The 21,845-nt window shown below is 48.6% G+C and overlaps 2 protein-coding genes across 2 annotated transcripts in view; one reads left to right on the top strand and one right to left on the bottom strand.

The window, feature by feature from the left end:
* EPHB1 (EPH receptor B1) overlaps positions 1–21,845 on the top strand; it is a 457,018-nt gene that overhangs the window by 92,900 nt on the left and 342,273 nt on the right. The window lies entirely within an intron of this gene.
* Positions 765–1,251, bottom strand: LOC114110252 (cytochrome c oxidase subunit 5B, mitochondrial). The gene has a single exon (XM_027960200.3). The coding sequence runs from the start codon at positions 1,230–1,232 to the stop codon at positions 843–845; it is 390 nt and encodes a 129-aa protein (XP_027816001.1). The 5' UTR covers positions 1,233–1,251; the 3' UTR covers positions 765–842.

Below are 21,845 nucleotides of genomic sequence, written 5' to 3'. Positions count from 1 at the left end.
CCAACCTAGATAGCATATTAAAAAGCAGAGACATTACTTTGCCCACAAAAGTCTGTCTAGTCAAGGCTATGGTTTTTCCAGTGGTCATGTATGGATGTGAAAGTTGGACTGTGAAGAAAGCTGAGCACCGAAGAATTGATGCTTTTGAACTGTGGTGTTGGAGAAGACTCTTGAGAGTCCCTTGGACTGCAAGGAGATCCAACCAGTCCATCCTAAAGGAGATCAGTCCTGGGTGTTCATTGGAAGGACTGATACTGAAGCTGAAACTCCAATACTTTGGCCACCTGATGCGAAGAGCTGACTGACTGGAAAAGACCCTGATGCTGGGAGAGATTGGGGGCAGGAGGAGAAGGGGACGACAGAGGATGAGATGGTTGGATGGCATCACCGACTCAATGGACATGAGTTTGGGTAAACCCTGGAGTTGGTGATGGACAGAGAGGCCTGGTGTGCTGCGATTCATGGGGTCGCAAAGAGTTGGACATGACTGAGTGAACTGAACTGAACTGAATTGAACTAGCCAGGATGAGATGGTTGGATGGCATCACCGACTCAATGGACATGGGTTTGGGTAGATTCCGGGAGTTGGTGATGGACAGGGAGGCCTGGTGTGCTGTGATTCATGGGGTCGCAAAGAGTCAGACATGACTAATTGACTGAACTGAAACTAGCCAGCAACTGGCAGATTGCCTTCTCCAGCTCTATTCCTCTAGGACTCCCTGATCAAACTTTCTTAAATTCTTTTTTTTTTTTTTTTTTGGGAGGAGACGCCAACATCACGGCTAGTCTTTACTGGAAAGAAGAAATTCCGCATCATATTCTGAGTGCATCAGTGCAACAGCTCAGTGGGCCAGCTGGTGCGGCACCAGCTTGTAATGGGTTCCGCAGCTGGGGCATCGCTGGGCCTCGCCTTTGTGCAGCCAGAACCAGATGACAGTACTGTTGTCTTCTTCACAGATGCAGCCCACTATCCGCTTGTTGCTGATGGAGGGGACTAAATTAGGGTCTTCCTTGGTACCTGAGGTTGCCTTTGGGGCAAGTATATTGTACGGGTCCTGTCCCTTGCGAGCAGCCAGCATGACCTCCCTCTCTAGCCCAGTCGCCTGCTCTTCATCAGTAGGAACACCACCTCCAGACGCCACAGAGCGCACCACGGAGACTCCATTTGGACCCCGGGCCCTCAGGGCCTGGGAGGCCAAAGCTCCAGCTCCACGGAGTAACCTTGACGCCATCACGCCCGCTACAAACACCACCACTTCCCCAAACTTTCTTAAATTCTTTCAGGGAATTTTGTGGGACATAATTGACATTGTGACAAAGGAGGGTTTATGGCTTAGAAAGTTTGGGAAGCCTTGGACATGGCAAAGTCAAATGAGCAGACCTAGATGTTGCCAACTCGGCAGACTGTCAGACTCCTGGTGAAGGAGATGGAGCAGTATTTCCTGGTCTTGGATCCAGAAACACTTGTTCAGGGCAGGGTGTGTCCTCTCACAAGCAGGTGCTTCCAGAGTCTCTTGGGAGACGCTGCTCTGCCAACAAATGGGAGATGGTGGCTTGGCTGGAAACAGAACTGAATCTACGGGATGGTTGTGTGTGGGTAGCATGAGAGAGACAAAGTCACACAGCTTGGAAGGGATGCTCCTTTCCAAACAGTGAGCTCACCTGGGAGGAGACTGGGAAATCAGCTCTTCTTGCTGGCAGTGCCGGGGGAGGGCTGGTGGGGAAGGATCCACCTCTCGTGTGTCCTGAGGACACCCACTAGGGTGGCTTCTCCTTGCCACTGAATTCGGTGGGTTTTGTTTCTATGAATTTTATTCACTTTTAATGCCTATGTATGTGGATCTAGACACAATAGTAACCTTGTTTTTTAGTTGCTAAGTCATGTCTGGCTCTTTTGCGAGCCCCTGGAGTGTAAGCCACGAGGCTCCTCTGTCCATGGGATTGCCCAGGCAAGAATGTGGAGTGAGTTGTCATTTCCTTCTGCAGAGTATCTTCCTAGATCAGGGATCAAACCCTCATGTCCTGTATTAGCAGGGTGAATTCTTTACTACTGAGCCACCAGGGAAGCCTAACAGTAACCTAGATGTTTCTGAAGTTTATATCAATAGTATTATACTTTGTGTCCTTCTGAATCTTGCTCCTTTTCTCCCAACTCAACATTATATTTGAGAGATTCTTCCAAGTTGAGACAACTTGCTCTAGTCCATTATTGCCACAGCTGGGTAGTATTTTGTTGTATGAAAATACCACAATTTGTTCATTTTCCCGTTGTTGTGCATTGAGCTTGTATACAATTTTCTGCCATTATAAACAGTACTTCTACTGACATTCTTGTGCATTTCTAAGAATTTCCTGTGGATCTTTTGGATTTATACCTAGGAATGGAGTAGTTGTTCATCAGATATACACTTGTTCAGGCATCTTAGATAGAGTCAGACTACTGTTTGAAGTGAGTATACTTGTTTGTTTTGCTATTTAAAAAAAAAAACTTTAGAATTAGCTCAACTACTTGCAAATGAACCTATAAATAAACAGCTTCATTGACTTAAATTTATAGATTAATTCACAGATAATTAACATTTTATGATGTTTAGAATTCTTATCCAAGAATATGGACTTATCTATTTTTCATACTAAGTACATTTCCAGGTATTTTGTCATTTTTGTGCTATTATAAATGAGAATTTTCTCTTCCATTGTGTCTTCCAGTGGGTGGTGGTAAATTAAAAAAAATTGCTTTCCAGATATTGCTTTTATAACCTGTCTTTTTACCATTTAGAGTAGGTTGTGAGTTGATTGTCTTGGGTTTGCCAGGCATGCAATCATGTTGTCTACCAACGTTGACTGTGTTTGTCTCTTCCTTTCCAATTTATATACCTGATTTCCTGTACAAATTGTTTTGCCCACTGCCCCACAACACTGCTCAATATGATAAATCTAGACATTTTGCCTTGTTTCTAATTTTGATGGTGAAAAATCTCTTTTTCCATTAAGCATTCTGTGTTGAGAAAAGCATGTATCATTGTAGCAGAAATACAGCCATCTATCTCGATATTATTTTGAGTTTTCAAAAAATTAGGAATGACTTTTGTTTTATTTATTGTCTCAAGTGTCTATTGAGATGCTTAGACAATGTTTGTATCTAGTAATCTGGTTTTTGTTGTTGTTTATTATTCAATCACTCAATTGTGTCTGACTCTGAGACCCCATGGACTGCAGCACATCTGGCTTCCCTGTCCTTCACTATCTCCCTGAGTTTGCTGAAACTCATGTCCATTGAGTTGGTGATACCATCCAACCATCTCATCCTCTGTTGTCCCCTTCTCCTCATGACCTCAATCTTTCCCAGTATCAGAGTCTTTTCAAATGAGCTGGCTCTTTGAATCACGTGGCCAGTGTTGGAGCTTCAGCTTCAGCACCAGTCCTTCCAATAAGTATTCAAGGTTGATTTCCTTTAGGACTGATTGGCTTGATCTCCGTTCTGTCCAAGGGACTCTCACGAGTCTTCTCCAGCACCACAGTTTGAAAGCATCAACCCTTCAGCACTCAGCCTTCTTTATGGTCCAACTCTCACATTCTGTACATGACTACTGTAAAAACCATAACTTTGACTGTACGGACCTTTGTCAGCAAGGTTATGTCTCTGCTTTTTAATATTCTGTCTAGGTTTGTCATAGCTTTTCTTCCAAGGAGCAAGTGTCTTTTAATTTTGTGACTGCAGGCACTGTCCGCAGTGCTTCAATAGTTCGTGAACTGAGAACTTCCAGATGCACAAGCTGGGTTTAGAAAAGGCAGGAGAACCAGAGATATAATTGCCAACATCCAATGGATCATAGAAAAAGCAAGAGAATTCCAAAAAAAACATCTACTTCTGCTTCATTGACTATGCGAAAGCCTCAGACTGTGTGGATCACAACAAACTGTGGAAAATTCTTAGAGATGGCAATACCAGACCACCTTACCTGTCTCGAGAAGTCTGGTTAAATTATGTTATTGAAGTGTTCTTGCTTTGCAGTCAACCCAACTTGGGGTCCTTCACGGTGTTACTGGATTTTTAGCTAATTATTTAAGACTTGTGCACAGATATTCATAAGAAAGATTGATTTCAAAAGCTTGCCTGGGTGGTAATGAAGCACCCACCCTGTGGGATTTGGGTGTTAGAGTCCCCCTTACAGCCTCAAGGTTTATACTAAGAGCCAGTTAGTTCTCATGATTATCTGGTCCCCAAATATCCACAGACCTTCAGCCTTCTAGAGGTGGTCTCCTTCATAATCTTGTCACAGAAAAGGATGGCCCCTCAAATAGGAGGGGCCTGGCAGATTCCTTGGAAATAACCATGAACCACAGCCTCCTATAATAGCTCATACTTTTCTCTCTCTAGTTGGGTTTTTTCCCATCGAAGTGCATTTTGGAGTACAAGATATAACTCATTGTCTAAGCAGATTTCCCAACCTCTTGTCTGCTGTTTATTGCTTCAGTGGAAGCACTTCACAGCTTTCCAAGCAGGTTCTTTTTTCAGAGCTGAATTTGTAAAGGAGACATGTGGATCTAGGAGTTTATTTTCCCAGAAAAAAAGATGTTTTGAGTCGTAGTCGAACTAACACTTCTTCCTGGCCTTGAAGCCCATTTACTGCTTCATGACCGTGCCCCCCCAGGAGTTTGGGGTGGCATTCCCAGCCACAGCTGCTCCCCAGTTGTTACGTTCTGGTTTCAGGAACCTGGGCTAAGTTCCCTCCCCAGAAGCCCATCCTTTCTAACCTTGGCCCGGTGAGAGTGTCTTCATCTCCAGAAGGCAGTGGCTTCTGGAGGATACTTAGGCTGGGCTTTGTGCTTGCAGCAGGGGTACCAGGAACAGGTTAACTCTATTTTAAGAAGAGGCCCCTTCCATTTGCATGAGAAAAGAGAACTCAGTGCCCTTGTTCCAGAGAAAGTAGCTGCCCATCAATCACTCCCTAGGTGACCCCTTGGGAGAACAAAGGGCAATTGTTTTTTTAAGTCAACGGTTTGTAAGTTGGGGGTAACCAGCAAATGGGATCTCTCTTGGTGGATGCTTTTCTTTTTCGTTTTCTTCCAGATGGACAAATTAGGCTCCATTTTTTATGTCTTTCAGACTCCAGGCATCCCTGTAGGTCCCTATTCCCCGGCTTTCCCTTCCCCCTCCCCCTCTTCTTTTTCCCCCTTTTTCCAATTGGCTGCCGCTCTCCTCTGCCCTCCCTGTCTCCCTCCTTCCTATCTCTTGGTGTGTAATTTGTTTGCAGGGAGGTTGTCTCTTTGATTTACTGGGCCTCTTCTCAGCAGAATTATAATAAATGGATTGCTTTGCTGCATCCCGGCTAGCTCACCACCCTTGTGTAGCCTGGGTCAAGCCCCTTGCAAACAGCATGCCTGCAGCTGCACGTGCTCACATGCGCTTATCAGCCCTCTACATCTTTCCCTAGCCAAATGTAATGAAAAATCTCCAGTCATCCGTCTGAGACCCAATTAAGTTGCGAGAATGTAGGAAGAGATGTCCCTGACTTGTCTACCCTCCCCATCATGTGGTTCTGGGTGCCAGTGGTCTCAGGAGCCTAGAGATTGTCCTGATTACAGACCTAATTAGTTGTGTCATTAGCAAATGCAGGCCTGTAACACCTTTGTGGTTTGCATCCAGAATACACATAAAGAGTGTAAACCTAAACTGTGGTAACTGCAAGGAGGAGTGAAAGAATCCATTCATGGGCTGCTTGGCCTCAAACACACTTCAGCAGTATCCCCGGACGCTGAGAATACAGCAGGAAAACAAGCAAACAAACCATAAATTCAAGCAAAGAACATCTTAATGTGCCCCAGGAGGCCCTGCCTGCCTGTTTCCTCCCTACTTGCTCAAGTCCAAGTGCACGTCCCTGCCACGCACAACACACTTGCAGATGCCCACGGGAGCCTTTCACTTGCTCAGAAGTGCCGGCTCTGGACCAGCCTGGCTCTCCCTGCTGCTTCCTGCCAGGCAGCAGCCCTGCCTCCTTCAGCAGGTCCCTCCACCCATCCGTCTGTCTCAGTCCCAAAGCTGCTGCTTCTGGGAAACGTTCACACCCCCAGGCCCCTGTGTTGAGCGAGCTCCCCTTATCTGTCCGCCCACTGGCACCCTCCCCCACGTGTCACTCAGTGCAGGGGTCATGAGGTAAGCATTTGGTCCGCTCCTTGTGGGATGTCTGTTCTCTCCAGACCATGGGCTCCCTGGGGGTTGGGCTCCTACCTGTTATGTTCTGGGCTTTAGCTGCAGACTGGGCACTGCTCCCTAAGAACCTGTGGGCTGAACTGAGGAAGAAAGGATGGAAGGAAGGAAGGAAGGAAAGAAGGAGAGAGGGAGAGGAGGAGAGGGAGAGGAGGGGAGAAAAGAATACCAAGAACAGCATTTTTCTTCCCTCTGCTGTTAGGAGATGTTGGCATTGGAATGTGCATTTTCTCCTCTATTTGCTTCCCACCCTCCTTGATGCCTGTTTATTTTTTACTTGACTGCATGCTGGTTTCTCCCTTCTGAAAGCCAGAGCCTCAGGGAGGAGGGGCCAAGCTTCCTCCCGTGTGGGACTCCTGTAGCCCATGCACGTGAGGCTTACTCTGTATACAGTGGACTGACTGGTGATTTCATCCTGAGGTGTACCTGCCCAGGGCACCCCTTGTCACCATGTCGGAGCTGAGCAGCATGCGGCTGGTGGAGGGAGGGGTGGACTGGCAGCAAGTTCTCGGCTCTGGGAGGACCTGACTCAACGTGCTGTCTTGAGGCTGTTCCCCCTGGTCTCAGTTCCCACTCTTGAGCCTCAGTTTCCTTATCTGAGGACCCTTCTGTTAATACACTTTGAACTCTTTGAAGCAGGAAGGCAGACTAAAGCTTCTCAGCTTAGAAGCCTTTCAGGATGTTGCCCACTGCCAGCCTCTGGGAAAGATAACATTTCCTCTTTGAGAGTCTGTTTTTCTGTATTGTCCTTTTTACTGTCTGCCCACTGTTTCTGAAGCCCAGTATTTTTGGTTTGGATATTTCCTTGGGTTCTGGCAAATGAAATAAGGTTCTGGAAGGATGATGAAGAGTTCTGTTTGGAGCAAGGGCTCTGGTGGCAGACCAGCCAGCCTCTGTCCCCAGACTCTCTGCCTTGAACTCCTGGAGACTCACTCCTTTGTTGAGCATTTGAGGATACAAACATTCATAGAAAGGACTTCCCTTGTGGCTGAGCTGGTAAAGAATCCCTGGGTTGGGAAGATCCCCTGGAGAAGGGAAATGCTGCCCACTCCAGTATTCTGGCCTAGAGAATTCTATGGACTGTATAGTCCATGGGGTTGCAAAGAGTCGGACACGACTGAGCGACTTTCACTTTCACTCATAGACAGGGCACTTCCTCCACCTTCTCCTGAGATCACCTCCCATCTGCAGAGGTAGGTTGACAAGCCAAGTGCTTTGTTCCTGGAAGATGTCCCCTTCTGATGGTTTTATTCCCATAACTGGTGTTTTCTCTCTTATTTTTTCATTTTCTCTTTGTCTCTGGAAATGAGGAACTGTTATGCGAGGGCCTCTCTTTCTTGTTGGAGTTCAGTAAATCTTCAGCATCTGAAGGGAGTGACAGCCTGCAGCCTTGGGCACAGAAACAGGCTTTCCACTCTTTAATGTGTGGCCAGATCTGCTTTAACAACCATTCCCCTTTTTTCTGGAGATTTGCAGCTTAAAAGGTATCATTTAAAAGAAATTAGGAGTCTGTGTTGGGAAAGCTCTAAAGCCCTCTGCTTGCCCTGCTCCTTTCCTGTGGCCCTGTGGGGCAACCTTGCTTTTTCCCGTCAAGCTTGCCCACCCCCAGGAATTGACATCCACAGAGATCAAAACCACTTCTCTCTTGTCTTCTCACTCTGCATTTGATGGCCCGCTGGGTGGCTGGTGAATTAAACGTTTTGCCCAGTGACAGAGAATCAGGGTCCAAGTGGACACAGGTGTGGCTGTGGTGCCCAGCGCAGAAGGGGCGTGTTGGTGAGTGGAAACTGTGACCATGTGTGGCAGAGGCTGAGCTTGGAGTAACTCATCTCTGACTGTTACCAATGCATTTTTTCCACAAAGGAAATAAGAAAGTCGCGTCTTTGAAGTGGAAATTTTCTAGGCTTGGAAGAAGCTGAAAAGAAAGCTATGGTGCCAGTACCTTTTGTGTGCAGATACGGAATCTGAAAACATGCATGTTTCCTATTGTACATGCTCAAATATCTTTCTAGCACTCTTGTAAGCAAAAGTGAACTCGCTGTTTATAAGCTCTAAGAGGAAAAGCTACCAAATGTTAAGAGGGCAGCTGAAGTTTCTATTGAGGTTTAAACTACTGGAGAGGGTGTGTAATAATAGGAAAGCACACCAGGTTTATCTTTTGCACTGTGAACAGATGGGCTGGCCTGGGGACGTGGGTACCGTTTAGACCCCAGATGAAAGGTGCATGGGTCCCTCCATAAAGTCGCCTCTACCTTTCTTTTTGACCCCAAATTCTTCAGTGTGTTTATTTTTTTTAATTAATTTTTGGCTGCACTGGGTCTTTGTTGTTTGACAGGAGCTTTCTCTAGTTGCAACGAGCAGGGTCTACTCGTCATTGTAGCACACAGGCTTCTCACTGTGTGGCTTCGCATTATGGAGCACAGGCCCTGGGCTTCAGTAGTACTGGGGAGCACGGGCTCTAGGCTTCAGTAGTACTGGGGAGCATGGGCTCTAGGCTTCAGTAGTACTGGGGAGCACGGGCTCTAGGCTTCAGTAGTACTGGGGAGCATGGGCTCTAGGCTTCAGTTGTACTGGGGAGCATGGGCTCTAGGCTTCAGTAGTACTGGGGAGCACAGGCCCTAGGCTTCAGTAGTACTGGCACGAGGGCTTGGTAGTTGCAGCTTGAGGGTCTTAGAGCCTAGGCTCAGTAGTTGCAGCACACGAGCTTAGGTGCCCCGTGGCATGTGGAATCTTCCCAGACCAGGGGTTGAACCTATGTCCCTTGCATTGGCAAGCAGATTCTTATCCACTGTGCCACCAAGGAAGTCCCAAATTCCGCAGCCTTTGCCAGGCATCTTCAGGATAGGCATACAGGACTTAAAAATGGTGGGGGGCAGCAGGTTAGGAAGAAACAAGGAACTGGAATCTTCTCTTTGACCCCTGTGTTCCATGTAGCCAGTAACAGGGAGTTGTAGGCTTTCTGGGATCTTTCTGGGACCATTGGGGAGATGTGGAAAGAGCAGCATCTGAGTGGCTCACCAGCTCAGGTATGTGGTGTGTTGGGGCCAGGGAAGAAGCACTGAGATGCCATGCAGAGCACCCAGACCTCAGAGGCTCCCCTGTGCCCGCCTGTGCCCCATGGAAGTCATCTCAGAGATGCTGGGTCTGGGTTTGGTTAGCATCTGCCAGTTCTCTTCAGCTCTCCTTCCCATAACCTGGTCCACTGGATGCGAGTTGTCCTGTCAGTAAAGGGAGACGATCATGGAGCCTCCCTCAGAATCATTGAGGATCAACACAGGTGCCAGGACCACACCTGATACATCGCAAGTGCCCAATAACGGTTGATGTTGTTGTGGTGGCTGTTATGATGATAATGGTGATGTTCAGTTCAGTTCAGTTGCTCAGTTGCTCATGTCTGACTCTTTGCGACCCCATGAACTGCAGCACCTATCTATCAACAACTCCTGGAATTTACCCAAACTCATGTCCATTGAGTCGGTGATGCCATCCAACCATCTCACCCTCTGTCGTCCCCTTCTCCTCCCGCCCTCAATCTTTCCCAGCATCAGGGTCTTTTCAAATGAGTTAACTGTTCACATGAGGTGGCCAAAGTATTGGAGTTTCAGCTTCAACATCATTCCTTCCAGTGAATACCCAGGACTGATCTCCTTTAGGATGGACTGGTTGGATCTCCTGATGGCAGCCATTGTCACAGTCTCTGGCATGACACCAGTTATCTTTCTTCTTGCCAGTTGACTTGCTGATTTCCTTCCATCGCAGCCCATGCAGCCTGGTCTCTACTGCAGATCTCTGTGGAGTCAACCTCCTCCACCCCATACCCTCTGCCCTCATTGCTTTGCTCATTGAGAGCAGTTCCCTTGGGTGTCAGGCTCAGAGAGCAGCCCCACTAAGGCAGATTTGTTTGAAGTAGAAAGCACCATGGTTTTGGTGTTGACGGAGGGGGTGATCTGAATGCAGGCCCCAGCAGAGCCCCTGCTTTCTTGATTCAGTGACAGGGAGGATGGTGAGGGCTCAGCCTTGGTGGGAAGGTCTTTCTGGTGAATGTCACCCTCCTCACATGGTATCTGTCCCATCAGCTGGGACACATCTGGGCTGTGCAGGTGGGGTCATGAGGCCACCCAGGGTGGCAGGAGGCAGGCTCCAGTTCTTGGCTGGGAGACTGTATCTCCGAGAACTTCCCTGAATGAGTGAGGGAAGAGAGGTTCTCCCTGGTCCTTTCTCACAACCAGCTTGGAATTGACAGACCCAGAGCACACCCAGTCCCCTCATCAGATTTATTCCTAAAGAAGAGTTTTCTTCTTGGTCAGCTTTGTTCCTGATCCTTAGGAGCCTGGAAGATTTGCACCTCTCTTTAGTCTGGGGAGTGGTGAGCACAGCATCTTGAAGGGATAGTGCCCCAATCCCAGTCACTCTCTGAACCCCTGGGACTTAGTCCAGGGGCAAAGAAAGGGAGGAGGGTAGAGCAGCAGCAGCCCCGCGGGAGGGCGTGCCCACCCTGGGAGTGCAGGCCTGCAAAGCAGTGTGCCCCGAATGGTTTTTGTTCACAGGGCTGCCAGACTTGGGCACTGTCTGCTTCCTTTGCTTGGAATGCCTTCCCTTCTGGTCTCTTTGGGGCTGAGACTCATCCGGAACTCAGAGGGACATCCTCTGGGCGGCCTCCCCTGACCACCAGCTCTCAAATTTCCAGCCCCTGTCCTTCCATTGCACTGGTGACTGACACATGGGAGAGCTGACGAGTGAATGGTCGGCTGTGACAGCAGTTGGGTTGGGCCCAGCACAAGTGTGTGTGTTGCTCATCCCCCCTCCACCCCCCACAGCCCGAGTGGAAACCTCTTTCTTCTCTAGGAGCTGGCTCTCAATGCCTTGAGGAAGGGAGGTGTCTTAGAGCCCCTTCCGCTGGCAGCTTCTCTTCTCATAGAACCCAAGCCGCTTGGGGACTGTGGCCTGAGGCTGTGACACTCACGTATGTCACCATTACACATCCCTCAGGGAGTCCTGGCTTAAGGCTTTGCTGATTTAGTCCCAAGTAGGCAAATCGATGTAGTCTTGTGTGCCAGCTGGCATCGCGTGGGGCATCTCTGGGGGGGCTAGGGTGAGAAAGACAGTGACCCGGTGGATGGGCATCCTGGGTCTCTGGCTGTGCGTGTTGTGGGCAGGGGGAGAGGTGTGGCTGCACTCGGGCTGTGCGTTTGTCGTCCCAGCTTCTCGATGGCATGTCCGGCTCCTCTCAGGTACATTTTCATAGTTAACCATCTCACAGTTCCAAGGGTCATCCTGTAAATGGGCTTCACTAACAGCCTCGTTTTCAGATGGAAAAGAAATGACTTGCTCATGTGGCAGGAGCGCTGATGGCAGGGCTGGGGGAGAAGCTGGGAGGGTAGGATTTGCAGGCTCATCTCCACAGGTCCCTCCTTCCCTCTGACCCCAGCATCTAGGCGTCAGCCTCACTTCATGGCACTGATCTGACTTCTCTCTGTACTTGGTGGCAGGCCAGCCCTGATGTTCCAACTCCCAGGAGACTCCAGGCAAGTGGCAGTAGAGTCTGCATGTAGCAGGTGATACGGGGCTTCGGCGCAATCTGTAGTCTGGAAGAGACTCTGTGTTTCCCAGGCGCCCATCTGTGGAGGAGAGCGGGGTCTGTGCGGGGTCTGCTTGCTTGTTGCGGAAACAACTGCTGCTCAGGACTGGAAATGCCCGCTCCCTTGCGTGTGCCATTTTGTTTCCCAACTGAGAAGCCCCAGAGGGGGTTCCGACCCTCGGGAGCGCTGCCTCCAGGCCTGGGAGCACCTTGATGATTCCTTTCTTGGCTGGAATGAATCCGTGCAGTGTTGGGTATGCAGCACACAGGCTGGGAGCTCAGGTCTAGCAATGCACAGAATTCTGATTTGGGCTGGTCCCCCAAGGGAGTGGGGCAGAGGGGCCACTGCACAGGGCAGAGGTTTTCTTAATTCCCAGGGTGCTGGGCAGTAGAATGGAGGACAGAGGTGGGCCACGGGTGCTTCACATCACCTGGGGTGCATCCAGGACGCTTCCCAGGAGTTAGTAGGGAGGGGTGTATCACTGTGGACCCTTGACACCTGAGTGTCAGCAGCAGCATTTTTATCAGCATCCTCAGCCATGGGGGCCCAGGGACTATGGAACTCTTTTTTTTTTTTTAAATTTAAGTATAGTTGATTTACAATGTTGTGTTTCAGACGCACAGCAAAGTGATTCAGTTACATACACACAGGCACACATATTCTTTTTTGGATTCTTTTTATGGAATATTTTTGCTGGGTGTTCTAGGCAGAGAGTAAGACTGCTTCTGAGGTTGGCCTGTCAATCTTGTCCATCTATCTGAGATTCTGCACTAGGCAGCTTGCTGGCCTCCCCTGCCCCCCAAAGCACTTCACCCTTGTGTGTTTCAGTGCCTTTTCCCTTGCTCTTCTCTTTGCTGAGAGTGTCCTTCCACCCTTCTTGGATTAGCACACTCCTGCTCATGTGCTAAGCCTCAGCTTAAGCCCCTCTTCTGTCGGACAGAATAAATATCTTTCAAAGGATAGTGTTTATCACATGCTAAAACTGATCTCATCCCCATTGTTTGACCATCCAAAACACACACTAGACTTTGAGCTTATTGAGGGGAAGGACTTTCTAGGGAGCGGCACAGTGAGACAATGGCAGGACTCACAACCACGCCTGGTGCGTTTGCGAGGTGGTGGGGAGACTAGTGGACCCAGAGCTTGATGCCCCCAGGGCAGGAGTGGCAGGACTTAGGCTAGATGGGTTGTGGAGATCTAAGCTGATAAAACCATCAAGGTGAATGGACAGGGCAGTAAGACAGGACCTTGGTTGGGATAAGATTTTGGGGTGCAGCATATTATGAGGTTTCATCTTCTTTGAGCCTCAGTTTCTCTTTCTGTAGACATGTGATAATAGAGCCTGTTGCATAAGCTGCTGTGAGAATTGTGTGAGGTGATGCGGGTATGTGTGAAGCAGGTGCTCAGATGCGGTGGACATAACTGAGCTCATCTGGGCTGAGAAGCCGAGGCCTTTGGGAGCAGGCATCGTACCTCTTACATCTTGAGGTCTGCCAGTTGGCCTCACATAGTGCCTGTGCTTCCTGGCTGCTCACTTTTTAAACTAGAGTGAAGATAATACCCTAAGCCTATTATACAGAGTGAAGTAAGTCAGAAAGAAAAACACTGATACAGTTACTGACGCATATATATGGAATTTAGAAAGATGGTAACGATAACCCTGTATGTGAGACAGCAAAAGAGACACAGATGTATAGAACAGTCTTTTGGACTCTGTGGGAGACGGCAAGGGTGGGATGATTTGAGAGAAGAGCATTGAAACATGTATATTATCATATGTGAAACAGATCACCAGTCTAGGTTTGATGCATGAGACAGAGTGCTCAGGGCTGGTGCACTGGGATGACCCAGAGGGATGGGATGGGGAGAGGGTGGAAGGGGGGTTCAGGATGGGGAACACATGTACACCCATGGCTGCTTCATGTCAATGCATGGCAAAAACCATTACAATATTGTAAAGTAAAAAATACACAAATAAATAAGAAAGAAATCTAAAAATACATAGAATTGGGGGAAAAAAAAAGATAATACCCTAAGAAGAATTTTGAGCTGGAAGAATCAGGGTGAAAGTGGCAGTTAAGGAAGAAGGCTTTGGCTGGGGTGTGTGTTGTGTGGTGGGTTATAGGAAGCAGGAGTGTTGGAGGGGAACCTGAGAAATCAGGACATTTCAAGCACACTCTGATGTGACCTGGACTGGAGGGCACCAGGATGTCCTGGAGCCTCTAGGGGAAGGGCCTGGGCTCATGGGGCCTGAGAGGTGGGGGCAGACTTAGGCAGGCATGTGAGAGCAGATGTGTTTGTATGTAGGTAGAGGTACATACCAGTGTGTGTAGGTTTGAAGTATAGTTGATTTACAACGTTGTGTAGGTGTTGGGGGATATGTCTGCCCAACACTAGCCAAAAGACACTTTTCTACCCTCGCAGAGCTTGCAACTGTAGTGACGTGGGGAAGGACTGTAATGACTTAATGCAATCATTCCTTGAAAGTATGATGATTAATCTGATGGGCAATTTCCAGAATTCTTTGAAAATTCATACAAGTACCTCATTCATCAGTGTGGGCTTGGAAGACAATCTGCTTTTTAAAAAGCTTTCATCTTTTCATCTTATTTATCATAATTTTAATATAAACATAATTTACATTTTTACATAAATATGTGCATGTGTTCATTCCGTAGCATAGCCATAACACCATTATCACCCCTAAAAAAATCAGCACTGATTCCTTAGTGTTATTGAATGGCCAGTCAGTGTTCAGAGTACCTGTGTGTCTCATAAACGTTTTTATAGTTGGCTTATTCAAATCAGGATCTAAACAAGATCCACTCATTATGTCTGGTTGACTCATCTCTCAGGTCTCTTCGAATCCTTTTCATTTTCCCATGAATTATTTGTTGAATGAACCAGATTACATGTCCTATAGAGTTCTGCAGAGTCTGGATTTTGCTGATCAAACCCCCATGGTGTTGCTTAGCATGTCGCCTGGTCCCCTGGACATCTTGTAAACAAACTGAGAGTCAAACCTATTGGTCTGGGCAGGCTCAGGATTAATTTGGTTTCTGCACAGGCTTTTCCAGGCTGGTTTGGCAGCTGTTGGTGGCTGTGGCCTCCCTGGGGAGGACATATCATTGATTGCAGCATCTGAGCTAAAACCAGCTGGGTCAGAAGAGTCACCCAGGGAAGGGAGGGGGAGGGGAGGGGATCGTGAATTGAGGCTTGGGCATCAGAGAGGACATGTTAGAACTGAGCAGCTCTGAGAGGCTGGGATGCGAGCAGCAAGGTCAGCACCATGGTAAAAGAGGACTGGGCCGGAAGCAGAGGCAGAGCAGAGCTGTGGAAACTTGGGCGGTCTCTCAGCCCCTTTAAGCCTAATCTGTAGAGAGGAGATTAAAAGAGACAGTGGATGAAAAACCTTTAGCACCAGCACCTGGCAGGTAGAAAGGATTCGATTGGTGCTATTGGTGATCATGATGTTGATGATGACAATGTGGAGGAGGAGGGAAGGGAGCTTGGACATTTCCAACTGAGATCTATGGGACCCAATTGAAAGCTTCAGGGCTCAGAGTAATATGATCAGATTTGCATTTTAGAAAGCCTGACTTGTCTTGCAAGATGGAGAATGAAATTGGGAGGTGCAAGAAAATGTGCAGGATAGCAGTTGTAGTAGGCTGATGGTGTCGTCCAGAGAGAAGGGGTTGGCCTGGGTGGGGTCATGGCAGTGGGGACTAATTGGGAACTATTCAGAGAATAAACACAGAGACAAGATGATAGACATTGTGGGAGATGCAGGGGAGCCGGAGATCCAGGAGGAGGTCAGGGCTTGGGACTGAGTCTGGCAGGAGGGTGGTGCCACCCTTGGAGATGAGGCAGGAGTAGTCTCCAAACTTCCAAGATCCCAGACCAAGCCCCCACCCCAGTACTTGTATACTCATGTATTTAGTGAACACGTGTGCTACTATGCTAATATATTTGGTGCATATTTAATAGATACAATAAAATAAAAATTATTAAAAATCAGATAAAGATGAAATAAGCAATATTTTAAACTAACTTGCTATGATTAAAATGGCTTCTTAATCTCGTTAGCTGGTACAGCAAGGCAAAATATACAGCCTGGGAGAGGTTCATCATTCCTGGCAGTAGATGCATATCCATATTTCAAATAGTCTTCCTGATTATTTGATGTTTATGGCCAATTTCTTGTCAGATCCAATTAGACTGTCATAGCTTTCAGCTCTTGGTGTGGCCGATGAAGAGTTCTTACTAGGAATAGGGCAAGTGTCAACACCCTTAGGCTCACGGACTTACGTCCCTTATGATGTTGGAAGGGTTCAACTTGTGTATTCTTTGCAGGAATCTTTTAAAGTCACTTATTCCACCTTTGTTGGGGTTGATTTGGTCTAAATCAGATCACATAAGCTCTAAATGCTCTTTGCCAGTACATCACCCTGAAAATGCACAGAGTTAGGGTGCCTGGGACCCCTCCCATGTGCTGCCCTCCCGTGAGGCTCCTGGGACACCTCAGAAGCTGCACCCGCTGTGGGACCCTGACCATGACCCAAGCATCGGGGTCTGTCTGTATATTCCTATGACTAAAACTTAATTTTTTTTCTTTCATCTTCTTTTATGTATTAAAAAGGAATAGACGTACAGGCACTCCACCTGAGTTCTGGGCTGCTCTGTGCCAAGGTGGGGTAACAACATGCTTTGTGGGAGTGGTTAAGGCAGGTGAGGCGCTGAGCAGCTGGTTCAGGGCTACAGTCTGGGGTCCTGAATCCCAGGTGCCCCTGCAGCTCATGGGTCTGGTTGTCCAGGTGGGTCCTATTGGCACTGGGAGGGGAGGGGAGAAGGCAGGGGCTTCTTGTACCCTACTCTGGCCTCTACAGCAGTCTGGCCAGAGAGAAACTGCAGCTTGTCCCCGGGCTTGGTGTGCATCAGCGTGCAGGTGAATGCTGGCATGTTTAGCAGCATCCCTTGTGATTAAAAGTGAGTTTGCCTGGGACCATGGCTGAACGTGAGTCTGAGTGAACTCCGGGAGTCGGTGATGGACAGAGAGGCCTGGCGTGCTGCGATTCATGGGGTTGCAAAGAGTCAGACACGACTGAGTGACTGAACTGAACTGAATGGCTGCCCTTTCTGAGAATCCCTTTCTCAGAAGGTCCTGGGGGCTGGAGGCCAGGGTCCCCCAGTTGCCCGCTCCTGGGCATTGCCCTCCCACCCAGCCTAGGCAGCACGCACTTTTACCAGGTTTATTTCTAGGGGGTGGGTGGATGAAGTCTGTAAAGGGAGGGGCCCTGGAACGCACCAGAGATGGGAAAATCACATGATAGATTAACCAGATAGACAGAAAGGAGATTTGTGGGGTTGTTTAAAACTGTTCCATGTTCTGAAGCTAGTTATCATTATGTGGCTGCTCACTGTGGGTCCTGAAGAATCCCAGGAGACCGATGGGCTTGCCTGTTACTCCTGTGCTGAGCAGTTCCACCTCCACCCTGGCGCGGCCAGACATGCCTGAGGAGAAAAGGACGGGAGAACCAGGGCCCTGATTGGTTGCTGCTGGACCATTTTGGATGGAGTGCAGAAGCAGTGTTCCCACTCGAGAGCCAGCACAATTCTCCAAGGAGGGGCAGTCAGCGGGGCCATTTTCAGGAGGCTGTGTCCACCTGAGATGGACCGACTGCAGCTGGAAGGAGCCTCACAGACCTCCCAGCTCCACCTTGAAGAGGAAGCATCCCAGCATGGAAAGAGGGACGGCCCGGCTCCGGACTGATCAGGAGCCCTTCTGCCTGCCTGGTCTCCTCCCCTGGCTGTCAGCCTGATTCTGCCCTCTGATTATTGCAATGCATCGCCTGTTTGGTTTTTCTCTGTTTAACACCCACACTCATTTTGTGCATGAATGAGTACAATGAAACCAATTTAATTTGCTGTTAATTCTCTGTTCAAAATATTCTGTTTGAGGGAAGCAGTCCTTTTCATCTTACTGAAGTGGTTTGTGCAAGAAGGCAGCTGCAGGGGTGGGGAGGGGGTGCTAAGGCGGGGGCTTCAGGAAGTGCGTGAGGGGTAACATCCCCCCAGAAATTGTCCAGAGGAGAGTCCAGGTGGTCAGGCCTTTACACTTGCTAGGGGTTGTTTCAGACTCTCTTTGCAGGAGGCGGAAGGGGAGTTCATGGTTGGAGAAGTCCCTCCAGGTGGAGGGGCTGTGGCAGAGAGATTTGAGGATACAAACTGAAGCTAGCATCTGTGGGTCCCAAGCGTGGGAGGGAGGAAATGAATTTTGTGGCTGATCACCATTGTGAGGCGGTCAGGGACGACATCGGATGTGACTTAGGGAACACAGACTTGAAAAATTGCCTTAAAGTATCTAAATATAGTGTTTTTGTAAGTTGCTCAAGCTTTGCTAGCCTGAAGATTTATTTTTGACAAAAAGTTGCTTGTTTTGGTCAGCTGAGCCTCTCTCTGGCTCCTCTCTGTTTTAACCTGGGACTTTGGGGTGGGCGGGAGGCATTGTACCTGGTGGCAGGTACTGGATCGCCTGTCACAGAGCTGCACTTTGAGAGACAAATGATCTCCACAGCAGCTGAATCTGCAAGGGTAACAGAGGGTGGTGGGGAGCAGCTATGTATTTTGATCACCAGGCAGTCCCTCAGCCCACGTGAAGGTGGGTGGCAATGGGCGTGTGGGCTGGTCCATCAGAAGGGTCTGCCTTGCCCTCAGCTAGCTACAGAAAAGTGCCTTCCTTGGGAGGGCACCTTTTCACATCCTCTGGTACGCTGAGATGGAGGAGGTTGAGAAGCCACCAGGGATCAACCTCCTCTTTGTAGCGGTGGATGGAGGGGGCTCATGAGCCTCTCCTGCAAGCTAACACTTCATCTGCACATTTGCACCGTCTGTGGGCTTCCCACAGTGGTTGTGCCCACCGCAGGCACCACCCCACTTCCCCTTCCACATGGTTTTCCAGTCACCCTCCACCCTCCATGACATCTAACATTCCTTCTGTCACCCTGCGTATTCCTGACCGCCTAGCCACTGCAGACCCAGGTAGGAGGGTGAAGTTCTGCTTTGGGAAGCACACAAGCTTCATCTGTCAGCTCAGATGCTTCCCAGGTGGCTCAGTGGTAAAGAATCTGCCTGCAGTGCCAGAGATCCAGGTTCGACACCTGGGTTGGAAAGATCCCCTGAAGAAGGGAATGGCAACCCACTCTAGTATTCTTGCCTGGAGAATTCCGTAGGCAGAGGAGCCTGGTAGGGCTCACAAAGAGGATCACAAAGAGTCAGACATGACTGAGTGACTAACACTTTCACTTTCTTTCAGCCTGGCTATAGAGACTGCTGCTGGGTAAAGATGCCTCAGTTCAGTTCAGTTGCTCACTCATGTCCAACTCTTTGTGACCCCATGGACTGCAGCACACCAGGCTTCCCTATCCATCACCAACTCCCGGAGCTTACTCAAACTCATGTCCATTGAATCAGTGATGCCATCCAACTATCTCATCCTCTGTCATCCCCTTCTTCTCCCACCTTCAGTCTTTCCCAGCATCAGAGTCTTTTCCAATGGATCAGTTCTTCTCATCAGATGGCCAAAGTATTGGAGTTTCAGCTTCAACATCAGTCCTTCCAATGAATATTCAGGACTTATTTCCTTTAGGATGGACTGGTTGGCGCTCCTTGTAGTCCAAGGGACTCTCAGAAGTCTTCTCCAATACCATAGTTCAAAAGCATCAATTCTTTGTCACTCAGCTTTCTTTATAGTCCAACTCTCACACCCATACATGACTACTGGAAAAAACAAAGCTTTGACTAGACAGACCTTTGTAGGCAAAGTAATGTCTCTGCTTTTTAATATGCTATCTAGGTTGGTCATAGGTGGATGCAAAAAGGATGCAAAGCGTGTGGTGGGTGGATTTCCTGGGGGCCACACTGAGCTGTGTGCTCCCTGGAGGATGAGTGGCAAGCTGGGTTGGGGTGGGCTCAGGGGTAATGAGGGGCTGCTTCCCTCCCTCTCCCCTTCTGCTGCCCCTTCCTGAAACAAGCACGGTTTGGGGAGCTGGGGCAGGAATTCCACCCAGGAGTGAGCTGTGAATGAACCAAATCAGGATCAGTGTGCTCTTCAGGGGAATGGTAGTTGTGCCTAAGTGAAACATTGTCATTAAGCTCATCGTAAAGGATATAAAATGAAGATAAACACAGTCTGTGCCCGTTATCTTGCCTTCTTTCCTAATTAGGAAGTTTTCCTCCTGACTAGAAAAGATGGAGTTGCTTGTGTTCATTTGGGAGGGGTCCTTTGCTATCCCAGGATCTTATTAGGGATGCCTCCACCCCAGACCTGGGCTCCCCTCACCTCTGGCATCATGCCCAACTCCTAAGTGATGTGGGAGGAAGGCCAAGGATGAAGAGGGTGGTCCTGCCAGACAGTACCAGCCTGGCCCTGACATGGCCACACTCCCATATCCATTTACTGTCCCTCACCTAGGCAGCCAGAGTGCTTGTCCAGGGGCAGTTTTGAGGGTTGTTTTTGTCCCTGGGGACCCCTTCTCAGCTCGCCCCTTCATGCTCACTCTGAGGAGTTTTGCAGTAACAATGCTGGCTGCTTCACTAACCTCCCTGATTTGACCACACTAGCTCTTTCCTCCTGGAATATGTATTGTGTTTCCCCAGTTCCAAACATGTCCCTTTGGGAAACAGCTCCAAACCCTCCACCCTGTCATGTCTCTTCCCATCCAAATCCTTTGCATAAACCAAGCTGCCTGTCATCCGCCTCTTGCAGGAAGCTTTCCTGACCACCCAGGGCTCTTTTCTCCTGCCCAGAGCCCAACAGACCCTTGACCCTCTGCCATGTTTCCTCCACTGCCCCGGCACCCTTGAGCTCAGGACCTCCCAAGCCTAGGTAGAGAAACTCACAGTCTTCAGGCCTTCATCTTGGCTGGCTGACCACTCACTCCTTGTCTCACCCTCAGGCCTAGGGATCACCTGCCAGCCAACTCAGGGCCTCAATGGTCCTGACCATCCAAGCCCAGAGCAGGCAGTATATTTACAGTGAGCCTGGGGCTGAGGACAGAGGGCAGACAAGACAGACCATACCCCTGGGATCACGGAGGGACATACCATTCCCAGCTGAATTAGCTTCCTAGAAACTGCTATGAAAGAAAACACACAGACACACACACAGACACACACATAAATGCAACAAACTGGAAAATTCTTAAAGGGATGAGAATACCAAACCACCTTACCTGCCTCTTGAAAAACCTGTACGCAGGTCAAGAAGCAGCAATTAGAACTGGACATGGAACAAAAGACTGGTTCCAAGTTGGGAAAGGTGTTCGTCAAGGTTGTATATTGTCACCCTGCTTTAACTTATATGTAGAGTACTTCATGTGAAATGCCGAGCTTGATGAAATTCGAACTGGAATCAAGATTGCATGGAGAAATATCAATAATCTCAATATGCAGATGACACCACCCTATGGCAGAAAGCCAAGAGGAACTAAGAGCCTCTTGAAGGTCAAAAAAGAGAATGACAAAGCTGGCTTAAAATTCAACATTCAAAAAACAAAGATCATGGCATCTGGTCCCATCATTTCATGGCGAATAGATGGGGGAAAAGTGAAAACAATGACTCACTTTATTTTCTTGGGCTCCAAAATCACTGAAGATGGTGACTGCAGTTGTGAAATTAAAAGACAGTTGCTCCTTGGAAGGAAAGCTATGACCAACCTAGATAGTACACTGAAAAGCAGAGCATTGCTTTGCCCACAAAGGTCCATCTAGTCAAAGCTATGGTTTTTCCAGTAGTCATGTGTGGATGTGAGAGTTGGACCGTAAGGAAGGCTGAGCACTGAAGAACTGATGCTTTCAGACTGTGGTGTTGGAGAAGACTCTTGAGAGTCCCTTGGATGCTAAAGTGATCAAACCAGTCAAGCGTAAAGGAAATCAACAGTGAATATTCATTGGAAGGACTGATACTGACGCTGAAACTCCAATAGTTTGGCCGCCTGATTTGAAGAGCCGACTCATTGGAAAAGACACCGATGCTGGGAAAGATTGAAGGTGGGAGG

The sequence above is a fragment of the Ovis aries genome, chromosome 1 (assembly GCF_016772045.2).
Source record: "Ovis aries strain OAR_USU_Benz2616 breed Rambouillet chromosome 1, ARS-UI_Ramb_v3.0, whole genome shotgun sequence".
NCBI lineage: Eukaryota > Metazoa > Chordata > Mammalia > Artiodactyla > Bovidae > Ovis > Ovis aries.
The sequence above is the reverse complement of the archived record's forward strand: the minus strand, read 5'-3'. Positions and strand labels throughout refer to the sequence as shown.